General features: G+C 43.2%; 1 protein-coding gene across 3 annotated transcripts in view; it reads right to left on the bottom strand.

Annotated features, from left to right (window-relative positions):
- ago3a (argonaute RISC catalytic component 3a) overlaps nt 1-17,227 on the bottom strand; it is a 30,456-nt gene that overhangs the window by 12,282 nt on the left and 947 nt on the right. For all 3 annotated transcript variants that reach the window (XR_003932434.1, XM_030103325.1, XM_030103326.1), the window contains exons 2-5: nt 3,141-3,312; nt 2,838-2,958; nt 2,514-2,722; nt 1,636-1,772 (exon numbers count right to left, since the gene is read on the bottom strand). Coding sequence is in view for 2 of the 3 variants with exons in the window: in XM_030103325.1 (XP_029959185.1) it covers nt 1,636-1,772; nt 2,514-2,722; nt 2,838-2,958; nt 3,141-3,312 (639 nt within the window). In the remaining variant the exon portion in view is untranslated. The remainder of the gene's footprint in view (nt 1-1,635; nt 1,773-2,513; nt 2,723-2,837; nt 2,959-3,140; nt 3,313-17,227) is intronic.

The raw sequence follows: 17,227 nt of genomic DNA, 5'->3' as shown, positions 1-17,227 counted from the left end.
TAAATGGGCTTACAAGTCGCCTCTGCACAATGACATATTCGACACTCTGTAAACAATCGGAGTTCTAGTTTGTCTGTGGAGAGCCGACAAGAGGATTTGAGGCGGCAAACTGATTACCAAAGGGATGAGAGGGCGGGAAAATGAAACAAAGAGAGAATCAGAGAATGGAGACGCAAAGACAGAGAGAGAAAGAGGCTCCGAGCACTTGGAGCGAAACAAAAGCCGTCTCAAGGAAATGCTCCACGCAGCTCCCCTCATGACCCCCAGAAACACCCACGAGTCTCACTCACACAAGCACCACTACACACACGCACGCACACACACACACACACACACACACACACACAAGCCGGCCTCTGTCTCCACAGCAACTAACTAGTCAGTTCGCATCCAGCCAAGCACCCACCTTCCTCTATGTTCCTTAAACACTCTCTCTCTCTCTCACACACACACATATACACACACTTCCTCTCTTGTCAACAGCAGACTTGAGCTCCAGCAGCCTCCTGCAGCGTGCATATGGAAAAACACATTTTCTGCCATCCTTTCTTTCATGTTTGCTACAAATATTAACAGACTGCAATTGCGGTGCACTACCGAGCTTCTGAAACGAGACTGACCGCCCAACAAGAGCTTCCCGTGCTCCCAAACAAAAGAGAGCTGCACCCACCACAAGAACAGTCTCACTTCCAATCAATCAAACAGGTGGATTTACTAAGAAGCAGTTTTTGTACAAAATCAACGATGTAAACGGTTATCGGTATCCTTCACAAGCTTTACGAAAACCAAATCCAGCCTCCTCATCAGTGAGAATCTAGGTTTACAATAACTGTCGTACTCGTCACATACTTTCAGGACTTACAGAATAAAGACTTTTTTTTCTTTCATGGACAGAAATTAACGCCTGCTTATACACGATCAGCTCATACCCGGCTGGTGTGTTACCCCACACACACACACACACACACACACACACACACACACACACACACACTGCCAACCACTTCAGCAGTTTGTTTGCACAGCTGCACTGGCAGAGGCACCACAACAAACTTGAAGGATCGGTCAGAGAGAAATAAGTGGACATGATGAACAGAGGAAAAAAGTAGGAGTAGAGAGGAGACTGGGAGCAACCCTGACCACAGCAGCTTTAAAGCCCTGACTGAGTTTTTTTCCCCAGTTGTTTTTGTATATAATATAGTTGTCAAAGTATGATTATTTTAAAGCAACAGTATAATATTTCTTCATTTCCTATCTGGCCTACATGCTCCTCTTTGATGGAAAAGAGACCCTGTAGGCCTTTCCTCGGGTTCAGCAACACCGCTTCGTCATGAGCAACTCTAGATTAATGTTAAACTCAGCTATTAATTTTCCTCAAAACAAAACATCAATGAAAGAAAACTGATCGTGTGCAAACCTCTAAAAATAGCCTGAATCATGGGGGCTCCATCTCGACCTGATCTGTTTAATTATTAAAATCTCATTTCCCAGCTGTGACGGAGGAACAGTGAAATCGATTTCTGCGTGGCTGTGTGAAAAGACAGTATTCCATTGATGGAAGAAACACTGGAAATGCAGTGTTTGTCTGAAGTGACCCCAATATAAACCGCATACAACGGCGGAGGCGATTCTCACCGTCAATGTTGAGCATCATCTTCCACATGGCAGGGCGCACAGACTGATGGAAGCCAAACCAGACCTCCCTCCCACCTCCCAGAGGATGGTCGTAGCCCTCTGGAGCCGAGAAGAAGGATCGTCCGACTGGAGTGTACCTGGATGGGAGAAAGAGATAGAGAGTGATCGTAATTAAAGATAAAATAAATCAAAGAAATGGGGATGAAAATAACTAATTAATTAAAAAAAAAAACTCAAAAGCATTAGGGGATGCAAGGCATGATGAGAAGATAAAGGTAGTTGGCATGTCATGAATTGATAGTTGGTCAATTCCTGTGATCACAGCAGCACATTCAGCTGCTCTTTAATGTGGTCTGAACATAAATCTCTAAAATGGGAGAGCAATGACATCCCCACAGACGGTCTGCCTTCTAGAACCCTGCTAAAAAGACACACTATAATCTAGGGTATGTTTCTCCACGTGGATTTCAGTCTGACATTGTGCCACGATGCCGCTGAAACGCTGACGTCCAGCAACGGTGCGCAGGGCCGAAGGAAAAGTGTTGATATTACTAGTTTTTAATAAAGAAAATGTTTTCATTAAAGCTCTGCCAATATAGTGTACGATTGTGCTCCAGCAGCGTGTCAGGATGGCGCTGTCTGAGCGCCCGTGCATGCCGGGTTTGATTTCCGCTGAGATCAGAGTGCTGATATTGGCATGACTAAGACAACACAAATATAAAGTATTTACTGTGTGTGTAAGAAAGGTCCATTTCACAACATGCTAGATTTTTCATGAGATGATATAAAAGACAAATTAAGTGGAATGGTTGGAGATTATTAAATATCAATTACTAAAAAAAAAAAAAAAAAAAAGTGAAAGACAGACGGCGGCTCACTTCATGGAGGGCAGGTGTCGCAGCACCACGTCCACGGCGTGCACGGGGTTTGTGCTGATGGGCTTGTCCAGCTCCAGCGGCTCGGGCATGCTGCGGCCGGTCAGCACCTCGTGGAGCAGGTGCCAGCTGACCAGCGACACGAACTTGATGGAAACCTTGAAGGGCCGATCCTTCCCTCCCTCCCCTGGAAGAGTGACGTCCAGATCCACCTGTGGTAGAGCGCCGGATGACAGCAGGTACGGCTTAATCGATGCACCCTCCATTCAGTGCGGGTGAATTTTTTTCTTATAGTTCGAGTGTTGTTTTATTTGTTTCCCAGCTCACCCCAGTGGGTGCCACGGGCAGCGGGTTGGCTGTGTAGAGACTCTTCTTTCCATCATAGACTGGCCTTCGATCCCCGAAGATCGTCACCTTGAAGTGCTGCACCATCGAGTCAACCACCTCCCTGCACAACATGCACAAAAACAGATGTTCAGTTACACTGCGACCTGTAAAACACTGACATGTTGGACTCGCTTGATCAACAATCAACAATCATCACCAACAAAACGAGTCCATCTGTCCACCCAAACTATGCTTACTCACGCATTTCAACCAAAGAAAGGGGTTTAACAGAGTGATCCCGACCTGTTGACTCTCCGTGGGCACTTGTCAGGCTTGATGTCCACCTCGTAGAGGTAGACATCCATCTTGGGGATCTCCACCTGGAAGCAGTTGGCCAGCAGCTTGATCGGCTTCCCCATGGTGCCATAGCCAGGCCGCCGTGGCATGGAGAACAGGGACTGGGCCCCAACGGCTCCTGAACGAGGACAATGACAACGGGAAGGATGGATTCAAAATGTTGTAACTCGGGTCATTCGAGGTGAGAATGTGCTCATTACTCTACACCTAGCAGGCAAAACTAGAATTTCTGCCTGCTAGTATCATGGATGTGGCAATGCGTCACTGGAATTTTAGTCCTGACAGAGAAAAAGTGACAACGGGCTAAGCTGACTTCAGCTCGGCAGGACACAGATCATGTCATTAAAACCTATGAATATTGACTGCTCCATATACTCTGAAAATGTTTAATGTACTCTTACCAAAAAATATTATACAAACAACCTCTTTTGAAAATGAGAGCAATCTCAAAACTAAAACCGTATGTTTCTCCCCACAATGCTGGAAAAATCTTCTTGCCTAAACGGCGGCACGATTCCTGCAGCCTTCAGCATGGATGCTTTTATAAATTTCCCCTCATAGTATGTGTTTTCATATTAATGTTATTCTCTGTAAACTGAGAAAACCCACACACACACAGCGCTTTCGTCTCACAGCAAGAGTCGACATTTTCTCCCTAACCACTACAGTATTGCAAGAGGCTCGGGTCTTTTTAATTTTTTTACACTGTGCAAGGTCATTCTGTGAACCGGACTGACCCTGCTGAGGGAGCAGCTCTGGCCGTGGGCTTTGTGTTTGAAATTCGTTTTTACAATTCTCCCTCTCAAATATCACTATTGGCATAAAACATGAAAATCGGACAGAAGAGCTAAACTGAATGTCACCGGATGATTCAAAACGGTACAAAACTACAAGAACTTTGCTCGCAATGACTGGTTGAAAAAGGGCACGCTGTAAAATAGACAATTACTGGCAGATTACAAATATAATTCACAGAAAGTTCAAAATGTCAAGATAAGCTTGTGTATAGTGGAAACGCCAAAGATCAACACATCTGAATTTTGACATTTTAAACGCCATACAGCGATAACTCACTCATTTCATCTGACCTTTAGAGGACAGTACGGAGATGACACAGATTTATCAGGAGAATGAAGACAGTTTGAAAATGAATCCCAAAAGGCCATGATTAGACTGACACACACACACACACACACACACACCGTCAGGATGGTACATGCATTGAAATGTGCTGTAAGCAAACAGCTTCAGACTGGCACATTTAATATGTAAGCGTCTGAATCAGCAAATGAGGGAGTCTTGAATCAATAAAACAATTTTATGATACGTGACAGGCGCTGAAAAGACAGGGGGAAAAAAATACAAATGAGCAACAGCAAGTTTCTCAGAAGTGATTTTCCCTGTAACGATCGTATTTTACTGCGGTAGGGGTTAAAAAATGTCCCTCTCAAGATGTGAAGAACTTTCCGTTTTAATTTCAGATGATGCAACATCTTACTTTTTAGGAACTGGAAGGGGAAAAAAGTCAAAGCACACTGATGATAAAAACAATCTGCCACACGCCTGCTTTTCGGATTATTATGTGATACGGAGCAACAATTCTGAATGTTTCTGATTAAAAAAAAAAACAAAAAAGCAAAAGGAAATGTGCTTTAAGGTGAACATCTGCATGACAAAGTTCAACGCATTAGTTCTCAAAATGTATCGCTGACACGTGTGCTCTCACAAAGGCCGAGAGTCGTCTGGGACCTGAGTCACTTTGATCCAGAAACACTGGGTTCTGCTCAGCTTCATGTGCCACACTCGTGTCCGCGCTATTTTTGGATCCGCTTTGGCCTGCCTTCCACGTCACACGACGAAACAAAAGACTCCGATGACCCGCTATTGCACTGTTTGGATTAACGTATGATGAAATTGGTGAAGTTACACAACAATGGGTTTGACACAGAAACTCAAGCGTTGCTTTGTTTTTGCCCCGTTTCAACCCACGAGGTTCATTTTAACTTTCTTTTTGACTACAAGCACACATACACAAAAAAAAAAAAAAGTGCCCCTAATGTGTCATTGAGAAATGAGACTCATGCTGGAGAGTGATTCATCACCCGTTTGAGTCACAGGCTCACATATGTGGGTGAAGCCGGGGTTGAGGGCCCCGCTGAAGGGAAGTTTGTCGAAAAACCACCCCACAACAGAACAGAAACCTTCTGTGAGGTATCAGGCCGACAACGTGAGCTTGTTTATTTACAGTTGGGGCTTTGGAAGTCAGTGCTTCTTTTTATTTTTTTCCCCCCCTCCTTCTTTTCCTGCCCCGCTCCTGTTTTTCAGCTTCCCCTCCGGTGGGCTGTGCTGTGAAGGCAAGCAGGGTTGATGGAGGGTGAAGGCCCCTTGTTTGAAAAAGCCTGCTGGGATGAAAATTCTCCAAAAGAGAGGAAAGTCTGGAATTCCTGCCACGGCTGTCTCTGCGCACACAAAACTATGCGCACACAAACTTTGTTATGGTAATTCCCCTGGGGGCCCTCGGCGAAACTTGTGAGGTAAACCCAATTTCACACACTACAGTGACAAAAAGGAGGCGGACAGACCCTGTGGTAAGTCTTAATTAAACCCCCAGAAGAAAAAAAAAGCCTTGTCCTGAGTCACTCTGGTTTTAAAACAGAAATCCCTTGACGGAGACGTCAACAGGGACGTCATTACTTTTCTTCCGCGCCGCGATGTCCTGCTGAAGTGGCCAATGAGGAAGAGGATAGCAGGGTGTGGCGGGATTATGGAGCGGGCAGGGCTCGTGTTTTCCAGCTTTCATCTGCCTTTAGGAACTGGCCACCATTCAACGTGAGTCACAGAACCACCACAGGCAGAGAGGGAGGCACACACTGGAGCATCCTGTTTCTGAATGAACCGAACTGTAGCAGCAACACTGGTGGAGTCGCAGCAGGAAAAAAAAAAAGAAAGACAGACGTGAGTTCCGGTATTTCACCTATGAGTGCAATATGCAAAGCATACACAAGCGCTTACTCTTTGTTTCCATATGAAAGTCACAGAGACACGTACACTGATGCAGCAGAGACACAAATATGATGATTTACATTGTATTTCCCCGATTACGAAGGCAGTTACTATTTTGGGAATGTTGCACAGACACATCCGCGTGTTTTCTGGATGTTTTCCCAACGCAGCGTGACAAACAGATAATTTCATTTTTTATAGAAACTACTCCTGCTGACAGTACACAATCTCCTCTCACAAAACAAAGCCTCGTCGCACAACTACCACCACCAACCGCTGCTGCGATTTCAGCGTGGAGGGTAACAACTTCACATACAAGGTGCAAAGGGGCATCAAAACAAACAACTCGTGTTGCTCTAATCACAACACAGGGAGCGTCGCGCTGTGGTATCTGGCTCGTCTGCCTCTGCATTCTTTGGCTTCCTGCGATCCCTGCAGATGAAATGCTTTGAGATTTTGGAATATTTTGGGGCCCTGAGTAGTGACGGTTTCGAGGAGATCATTTCGTTTTATCCCTTCATCTGGCAAGAGAGCTTATTGACAGCTTCCACATTTCTTCCAGATGCTTACGGCTCACAACAACAAGAAGACAGTCACATGATATGTGACAAACAGTCGGGAATAATACTGAGGTCTGTGCTGTATGTCCATGATTTCTGAAATTTGTACAATTATGAGAAGGAACGACACTTAAAAGAGCATAACAGATTCTAATAATGATTTTAAATGATTTTTGGCCAGTGTGAATATGAAGCTCATGCAGAATGATGTCCATTTTTAAGCACACACCGAATGTAAGTCCTATGTAATATAGATAACTAGTGAATAACTCATGAAATTGTAGGACAGTAATACTCCGTAGTGCATAAGAGAAAGTGGCGAAGTACTTGTATCTCATAAAAAATGGAACCTAAGTTGTGAATTGGGAATAAATGTGATTACAGGTTTTCAAATATCCCACAATAAAACACAAGGGCAGAACCATTCCCATTCCCAGTGCCCTTGAAAGGGTAAAAGGCATGATCAAAACAGAACAAAGAACCGGCCTTCTTTGTAGGTTCACCAATTTGCATTATTTTTCCTTTCACAAAGCTAAATTTGGCTTTCCTGTGTGACCAATATGCAGCAACCATTAAAAAAAGAACAAACAGCTTAAGAGAATCGACTTTGACCACAGCATTCATCTGCGGCGTTTACTGCTTGCTGAGAGCGCCGATGGGGGCCTTACAGCATCGCGCACATGGCGGGCAACACGCTGAGAAGCTGAAAATCATGTCAGACAAACGTGTTGTGCCACATTTCCTGAATGCCCACCTCAAAACCTTCAGGAACAGATCAAACGGCTCTCCCGCCGTCGCTGTTCACTTCAGGCGTAAACCGGAGTGCTGTGGAGTGAGGCGCCTCATTACCGGAAGAACTGATCTTAAAGACATGTAAGCAATTCTGCTTCTATATGATGACTAAGCCCAGAAGAGCCGCTCTCGGAGACCGCTGGCTGTGTGGGACGCTGCGCAAACCCCGACACACAAACATTGTTCCGTGAGTTTACAGGAACTCTTCAAAATCTGGCAAGTCTAAACACAAAACACTAATCATGGACACGTGGATCAACACGCCCCCGACCGCTGCTGGGTGACGTGTAACAGTTGGCCATGACAGAGAGAGGACTTACCCACAAATCCACACAATTAGATGCATATTGACCTTTTGTGCAAGAGGCTTTAAAGAAACACTGCCTCGTTCATTTGAAGAACTGTGTGTGTGTGTGTGTGTGTGTGTGTGTGTGTGTGTGCACTTTATATAATTACAGGAAGGACAAGCCTTAACAAACAGAAGAGAGCAGATGTAATCCTCCTCCATCTATCTGTATGTTCTCATTTTCGGAGCCCGGTCATTCACATCCAGTGGTGACAGATAACCCAACAGCCACAAGCAAACACGTCCCCGTCCTCGGCTAACATTCACTCCAGGGCTAGAATTTATTGGAATTGTAACAATACAACAATTCACTGTAAACTAAGGGGTTTTTTTTGTTTGTTTGTTTTTTGTTTTTTACAGGGTTGGAGGACGAGTTTTCCTTTTGACTAAGCTTGAAGCATATTCCAATTTTTGGCTGAATAGAAAACTTCCTTAATAGCATCATAAGGTACTATTTTTTTCCCCATTGAAAATAAATCAATTCATGTTCTTTTAATTTGGAATATCTGGTGATTCTATATATAGTCTATAATTGGTGTAATTGTTGTACTTATAGGTTTGCAGTGAAGCATATTTCATATTTTCAATTGTAAAAAAAAAAACGATTTCAGTAAGAAAGCTCTACAAAATAATTTATAAACAAAAAAAAAACAAATGCAGTGTAGCTTCACAATCAAGAAGGAAACTATGAGCACATGCACAGCCACAAGCTGCTTTTGCTCTGCTTGAAATATCCTGATGCGAACAGGCCACTTTTCTCCAGGATAAAAAGTACTAAAAATCTATTTTAACAGCAGACACACTACTGAAACAAAATACATTTTAGTGCTGTCAATAGGCTGACTGCTTCCTTGGCCAAACAGAATCTATGTTTTGATTAACTGCAACACTGCAGGCTCCTAAGATGGCTCGTTAGGGTTTTCAGTTTCAGCGAGCAGCCGCCGTGGTCAGCTTCAATTCATATCATTTACACTGTACTCTCAGTGTAACACGGTTCTGTGGCAGGAATACTGTACCAGCCTATTCCTGAGAGTCCTGCAATATAACTCGCGTTCCTGCAGTCTACCAGCGTGCCAGATATACTCCAAACACTGCTATTCTTGCCAGGTGCCTCCTGAACACAGCTTCAGTTTTCTGCTGGTCAGCTGGCCTCCACTTGAACACATCCCAATCAGCCTGAAACCAGGCAGCCCGAGAGGCGAAGTCTGCTCAAACATTTCAGTTTGAAGAGGAATAATTGGGTTTTTTCAGTCCATCTATAACAAAGGAATGCTTGGTATTCCCTGCCAAAATGTAGAAATGAGAGTAATTACATTTTAATAGATATATTTAAAAGAGGGATTTGGTGACTCTGCAGCTTGTGCCCACTTTGCACAAGCTAACATAAACCGATCGCTTGCTTCTTTATACAGTGATGTGCTGCGGCCAAAAGACTGGTTAGCAACAAGGATACTGGTGTCAAATTACGAGTACTGATGCAGGGGGTTCGCACTGACTGATTCAGAGAGGGAGCAGCTGAGATCGCAGCTGAAACCAGACAGATGATGAACAATAAGACTGCATAGAGAAGCATTAAAAGATAAACGGGAATATTTTTAGACTGTGAATTATTCAAAGTTATGCTTGTAGCTCCAGATGTAACAAGTCGGCACTGTTTTTTTTAAAGCTTCCAAACTTCAGTCATCAGACATGAAACACCCTAAAAAAGAATACAACATTTTTTGGTGACCATTTTCTGATGTAAAACTACCTAAAGTTCATTAAAGCATACCGGAAGCATGACCACATCCAGTTTTCACTAGTGGCAATAAGAGTTTATAGATCTGTGACTATAAATAAGCTGCTTTGGAGGTTTCTTTGTATCACTGACAAACATGTGGCAAGGAGGAGGGTGGAGTTCAGTTTTATTGATTGTAAGCAAAGTCGAGTGATAGAATCAAGTGCCAGCGATACACCAAACTGCACATGAGGTAAATAAACATCATACAACACACCAACAACTGAGAGGCTGTTTTTTTTTAAGAAATATGAATGCGCCGCTGAAACATATCTGCAATGTGAACTCATTCCACTCCACTGCTCTGCAACACAACATACTCACACTGTACACAGTGGGAAGGGGGCCAGAATAACTAGATGGTGAGAAGCTCGGCTGACATCCAGTCCCTGCTGACCCCCCACCGCCACCAATACACAAATGTCCACGCTGCTAACGAGTGCACATGTCCACACAGGCCCACAAACCAGCGCGCACACACATACACACACTCACACATACACACACACACAATACAGCTGTTGTGTTTCTAATCCAGAGAGGTCTGAGCTGTGGGAACAGGGCGAGTGCTCAGTGGCCGGGCACAATGGCGTCAGTCACAGCAGGCAGAACCTCCAAATACACACATACACTCCACAGACATGCACGGGAGGACCGATAGCGGGCAGGGGAGGACTGATAAACGTCACACGCAGTGAAGACTCCTCCCTAGAGTTCCCCTCGTCAACCTCCAGGGAGCTGCAGCTGGCATCCGATGGAGCCGCTGCCGCTCTCTACCAGGGATCAACGCCAGCAGAGGACTCCATCAAAGTAACATTTAAAAACGTCAAAATCCGCCTCAGAACCAACCTCAGGACTAAACAGAAAACAAACACCGAGTAAAAATCCCCTGTAATCAGAAGTCAGGTTTAACGTAGTCCCAATGGGAAGGGCCCAGACATCTAACATGGATACACACTCAGTATACATTCTTACACACAAAGTTCCAGCTATGTTATACCGATTATTACTTATTCAGACAGGTTAAAAGGGGCTCTGTCCTGCTGGTCTGGTCTGAGTGGAACAGTGGCCCAAGGCCAGGGGATGTTGACTTTCACTGTTGACTTAGGCTCCAGGATGCTCTGTCATGATGATGATTTACATTCAGGCTAATAAATTAAATAGAGTCGATACAAGGCAACACTTAATATCGTGTCAACATCTCAACAAGAACCATTAGAAGGATCAGTTTGCCCAAAACGGCCCCCAAAAAAGAGAGTTTACAGTAATGACGGTTAGGTTTGTTTACAGAGGGCTTGGCTGATGTGATGCAGTCCTTACGTTAACTGTGTTTACTGAACCTTTTTTTTTTTTTTTGTCAATATGATTAACGGATCAGAATGTCTAATTTCAAAACACTGAATAAAGTGGACCGACCGATGAGCAGGTTTGTACCAAGAATACCCTCCAAGTCACTCCCATAATGCTTTGCAGTGAGACACTGGCTGTCTGTTGCATGCTGCAAATGATCCAACATCCAGCTTTACAGGGAAGTCTTCCAGTACTGAGGATGTATTTGTCAGGTACACTAATGAAGCTTGTTCTGTTTCTTTTAAAACTGCAATACCAAAAACAAAAAAAAACCAAAACAAAACAAAAAAAAAAAAAACCTTTCTCCTTCGAAAATCAGCATATGAGCAAGCAGCTCTTTAAAGCAAGATGTGGCTACAAGATGTGGCAATGTTGTGGTCGCAATTAGTCCTGCGCTCAGGATGCCAAAACAGTTTTTCTCCTAACGCCATGCGTGAAGCCTAACGAGGTAATGCTACATAACAGAAAAGTGCACAAAGGTCAGAGTGGGAAGCAATCTGGTGTTACGTTTAAATCAACTGTAACAGAATCATGAAGGGTGTTACATCAACACATCCAGCTGGAATTTTAATCAGATAGTGAATCAAATCGGTTTTTATCGACGCGATGAGGCTTTAACTGAAGTAGCCTTATTTCTGATTACACTTACTTATCTTGACAGTCCATGTAATCACAACTTCTAACACAATTAATATCTGACTTTATAGTCAGAGCAGTAAAAATGAGCAGTAACTTGTTTTGGAGAACAATTTTTCGCATTTGCATTACGATCATATTCTGCATATATTAGTGTATAAACAATCGAACAACCAATTTGAAAAGACTAGAACAAAAACATGTGGCCAAAGGCACTTTTAATAAACTTCATCCAAGTATGAAAGAAACTCCCTTCTTCTGTTAAAGGTTAAGGACAAACTCAAACAGTCCTCTCTTTGCATGACAGATGCTGTTTCCCAACAGCCTGACAGCAACAAATGACATATTATTGGATTGGCAGATGGATGAAAGGAAGAACATGACTAACCTATGAAACAATTCCCTTTAGTTTCGACTGTTACTCTGAATCCTCAATACCAAAGCAAAAACACAGCCATAGTTTTTCTTACAGGATCAAGAAGTATGTAAATGAAGCTCTTCAACTACATGTCAAGCTGAAGTGATTAGCTGAAGCTATTAGCTAATAAAACCACTTTTTCTGCCTCTGGCTTCCTTCTGTCCTCTACTGAGCCTTCGAACAAAACGCACCGAGATCTATGTCGCTCACTTCCTGTCAGACAAAATGAGCCCCTTTCGGCGCCCCCAAAAAAACAGATTGCGGAAAGGGTAACGGCAAAGGGAGGAGGATGTGGAAAAGAAACGTGGTCTGGCTGCTCGAGCTTCTAATCTCTGTGACACATCACAACCTCCAGCCTTCCTCCTCCTCCTCCTCCTCCTCCTCCGTATCCCCCGTCTCCCACACACATGCTCTCACACTCCATCCCTTGACTTTTCTCTTGATCCATCCAGCCCACTGGCAAGAGTTTGCTGTCAACCCCACACATGTTTTAGCCAAAACAGCAGTCTCCCAGTCCGATACACTACCAAAATGACTAATTCTGTAGTGTGTGTGTTGCTATACAGAGCAAGAAGATTCAAAAAGGCATTTAAAAATGTTTGAGAGAGCTGATGTGAACAATATGTCGGGGAAGGTGCTGTGCTGAAGAAATCCTTTTCTTTCTCCCTGCGTTAAATAATCTTAGAAATGAAATGAGGATTAGCGTGTACCTTTAGAGGATACAAACCAAACAGCCCCAGTTTTAAAGGCTGATTGAAATCTATCGAAGTGATTTGTAAACATGGCCTCAAATTAAAATGATAAGCATTATTTGTTCAAGACAATTTGGCAACAACTGTTTTTCTTACAATATACACTTGAGTGAGTGGATGCTGGCTGTTGGGTCCAATTATAGTAACGAACACCCTTCAAGGTTCCAATCAAATACTCTAATAAAAGGAGAATGAGAATAAAAATTGCAAAAAAAAAAAAACAAAACAAATACTTTAAGTGATTTCCCACTGACATCATTTCATCAGCAGCTCCCTGCAAATTCTCATCAAGACATTATTAAAAAGGCTGCTCAGTTATGGCATATACTAACAGAGGAGTAAATAAAGAGGTTTCAGGTGAAATAATAGTGAAGGGGGGGAAAATGAATTTCCCTCTGATACAATGAGCCTGGAGAGCAACGCCAAACTGCATTCTCCATAGAAACCAACAACAATATGCCAATGGCGAGCCTTATGGGTGGCTGGAGTTTCAGACGGGGGGCTGGCCATTGTCAGCGGGCCGTTTGAATGAACCCGGCATTATGAGGGGAGACTGCAAATCAAGTACTAAGCCCTCCCTCAAAGCCGACCCCACTGTCTGTACAAAATCCACAGAGAATCGACCTACAAGGAGAATGACAGGGAAGCCAGAGTTTCCCACTGGGGCACAGAGAAAGAAACAGAAGCAGTAACCAAGGAGGCGAACAGGGAGGGGTGGTAACTGTCTGTGAATCAAAAAAAGAGCGGGAAAACGCAGCAGTGAGAGACGAATAGGGGGGTGGGGGTTCGAAAAGGGTAAGGAAACGGGGTTCTAGAGGATGCCTGGGAAAACTCAAAAGACTACATGAAGCTGATTTTATATTTGTCTATTGTTATTACAGTACACCCCCATCGAGCCTGCCTTTCATACTAAGCTGAGTCATCTCCAGCCAACACAAATCCCACCTGGCTACAGAGTGTTGTGTGACAGGTGGAGGGTGGGGGGAGCCCCCCTGCTGGGCAGCGCTTAACACCTCCATGCCTTCCAGGAAGGTGCATCTCACAGTATGACGACTAGGTTTATGTGTAATGTTTTTGGCACCTCCAGACAGGGATTTTATAGATGACGCAAATGACGGAAACGAGCTCTTGCAGAGTCAATTATCATCTGTTACTCGCTCATTCTGATCAGCTGGGACTGAGGATACCTTCAGACGACCGAGGATGTGATGGAGAGGCTATTTCGCAAAGGATAAAATGAAGAATGCACGAGTAGTAGAGACTCAATCTGAGGATATTAAGAGTTTGAGGGAAGAAATATTTATTATTAATGCAAAGTTTTTTAGCCTGAATGCTTTTAATGCTTGAAGGAGCTGAGATTCCAGTCAGAAGAATAGATATGGGTTTTAAGAAAGTCAGACCAAGAAATTACTTCAAAATGCAGTCTGCAAAGGAAAGCCGATGGTGTTTTCCACTATTTCAATGCCTTTACTCTGTAGTCAGTTAGTTTTCCTTATCATAGTTTAAAATCAATGCAAGGTCACAATCTTTAGATTCTCAGCCATTATGGCTAAGCGTGTCAACATCACATCAGTGGAGTGACAAGCTGTCAGCGGGCATGCTGCAGGGTTAGCACACGAAAATGGGATTTGATTTGTGGAAGGCTCAAAATCCTTCAACTCATTATATCCCTGGTGCTAAGCTCTCCATGCCACATGTGCTGCTGCCGCCGCCGCCGCCGCTGCTGCTGCTCAGGCTGGTACCGAGTGATTGTCAGTTTGTAAGCAGGCTCTGTGATCAATTTACATTTTCTCACACCACTCTCCAGGACTGGCTGATGGAGGGCCCCTTTTTAAATCATTCGCCCAGGAAAAGGGCTCATTGGTTGGCCTGTGGTGATTAGTGATATTGGATTGTGAACCAACACGTGCAACATGAAGATCCAGCAGTTAAATTCACATTTGTCTGACTGTAATAATACTGCGGTCATGTTTTCCCAAGTGAAGAGCACCAAGCAGTGACTCTGAATAGACTTTAATGCACGAGGGGCTCGCTGGGTGCTCAGCATGGAATTGCACTTGCTGTGTTCTCACAGTGCTGTGAGCAAACACCACTGCCTTCATGCAAAGTCTCCAGCTCTTTGTTTTTATGACATGAATGTTGATGGGTGAGTCTGACTGGTGTGTGGCAGCAGAAAGAGAAGTTTGTGAAGAGAAAACTGAACAATCACGAAAGCATGAATCATACTAATAATATTAATCAGTATTTAATTGTTACATATATGTCCCAGTCTGTCTGACAGTGCCATAAACAGCCGGATATTTGGAAAACACCCTGCACTCCATTGTGCTGCCAATGCTGGGAATCGTCCCACCTGAGAGGAGGCAAGATACTAATGAGGCGGTCGGCAGCAGACAGGGATCTCCTCCTGAACGGGATGGGCAAGGAACCAACTGCTGTATCAAGTGTCCGTGCCTGATCATGACTGGAGCATTCAGTTGATGGTCACATAAGTGGAAAGCTTCCGTTACAGCTGAGACAAAGCCAGGTGGTGCAGACTGTTTAACTGCCGCCGCGACCAAGACAGAGACGGTTTACTGGCCATGAGGTCGGAGACAATGTGAATCACCGGAGCTAGACTGGAATTTGTCAGCATACATGAGGTCACGACAGCAGGAAAAGCATGTTCAGTGAGAGAAAAAAGAAAGAAAAAAAAAATCGATCTTTGAAAGCCTTTGTCTTGTGTGCAGGGAAATATGTAGAAGAAACCACCGAGGTTCAACTCACGACGACAGCAAGTCCATCATGATGGGACAGTAATGTTTTAGTGTTTTACTGACATTTTGTTTCTGTTTAGGATGAACAGGACATGGGTGTAGTTAGTGCGTGAAGGCATCAGCTGTGTGTGTCGAGGTCAGTCTGGGGTCAACTGCCAACCAAGACCTAAGGGCTTTGAGAGGACGGAGCTCACCCTCGGTCCAGCTGGATTAAAGGCAGAAGTCTTCTCTGAATCAAGGTGGAATACTGGGATTTCTATAAGAAGGTGTTTAATGAAGACAAGACACACCAAAACGGGAAGGCTTTACAGGGATATTTGTCCAAATCGGGTTCTTACAGCTGGATTTTTAATCAAAATGTGAGAAAACTGGGTTTTGAAATACTGTTGGGCAGAGATTTGTATTTAATTTGTGAACACATCGCTAACTTTTCCATTTTCTTCGTGAATCATCTCTGAAATCTACTTCTGAAAACATGATATTATCACAACAAGCAGTTGAGGGTACAATCCATCTTCCTCAGTTTGAAATACGAGCTTCAAATCAAAAACATTTCTTTTTTGTGTGCTATCTGAATGCTCTTGAAAGTGGATTTTAATTTCAGTCAGAGAAGCACAGAACAATGGCAATAAAACTTCCACAGTTGACGTCAACTGGGAGTCACTTCAGGTTTATCAGGAAAATAAAATCATTTCGCTACATGGAAGATCAATCTCTAAATTGGTAGACGGTCTGTTGTACGGAGAAAAGAAGCTTTTTCACGATTTCACTCTTTTTTTATTTGCACCTGCACAATGAAACCTTACTCTGAGACTTCTAATATATTTTTCTTCTCATACTCACGTAGTTTGACTCAATGGGTAATTACACATTGATTAATAAGTTCTTCTGCTTTAGTCAAGGATTTCATTCCTTGTTTCACTCTAAGTAGGCAACTTAAATATCTATTCTGAAAACTACAAATAACAGATATTAACGACACTAGTGATATCAACTATAGTTTTGGACTACAAGGAATGGATGAATGAAGGATAAATGACACAGAGCCACCGGTTTTAGAAAGACGGAATTACAAACCATTTTCTACTTTGAGGAGCCTCATTTTTGATATGAATACAGGCTGTTTGTGAAGGCTGATCTTCACCTCGAATCTTTCTTATATACTTACAAATTCTAACAGGACATAATACTGTAATACCTCTGAAAGAATCAGCAGCCCCACCTTGTAAGATTCAGCTGTTAAAAGATTATGTTGATTATGTACATATATTTAAGTGTTAATTATATAACTTTAAATAAGTCCTAGTATGTATTATTTTCTTTTGCACATAATGTACCTTTGCTGCACAATTTCATTGTACCCACCTGTAGAATGACAATAAACTCCATTTGATTCTCATCTTCTAATCATCAAGTTGAAATGTATGTAAATGCTAATTTCCCAACAGAATAACACTAGATTAGAATTTGATTTTGTGTAATAAGTCAAACAGTATCACTTATAATTATGAATGATGATGAGGCAGTTCACGATCATTGCTTCACTGGTGTCTGACAGCATATTGTTTATTTTGACTTCAAATCCCGATGATCTAATGGTATGGAAAGTGTTTTATAGTGAAATCGCCCTCAAAGTGACACAT

This window comes from Salarias fasciatus, chromosome 11, assembly GCF_902148845.1.
Source record: "Salarias fasciatus chromosome 11, fSalaFa1.1, whole genome shotgun sequence".
Taxonomy (NCBI): Eukaryota; Metazoa; Chordata; class Actinopteri; order Blenniiformes; family Blenniidae; genus Salarias; species Salarias fasciatus.
This window is presented reverse-complemented; position numbering and strand designations above follow the sequence as displayed.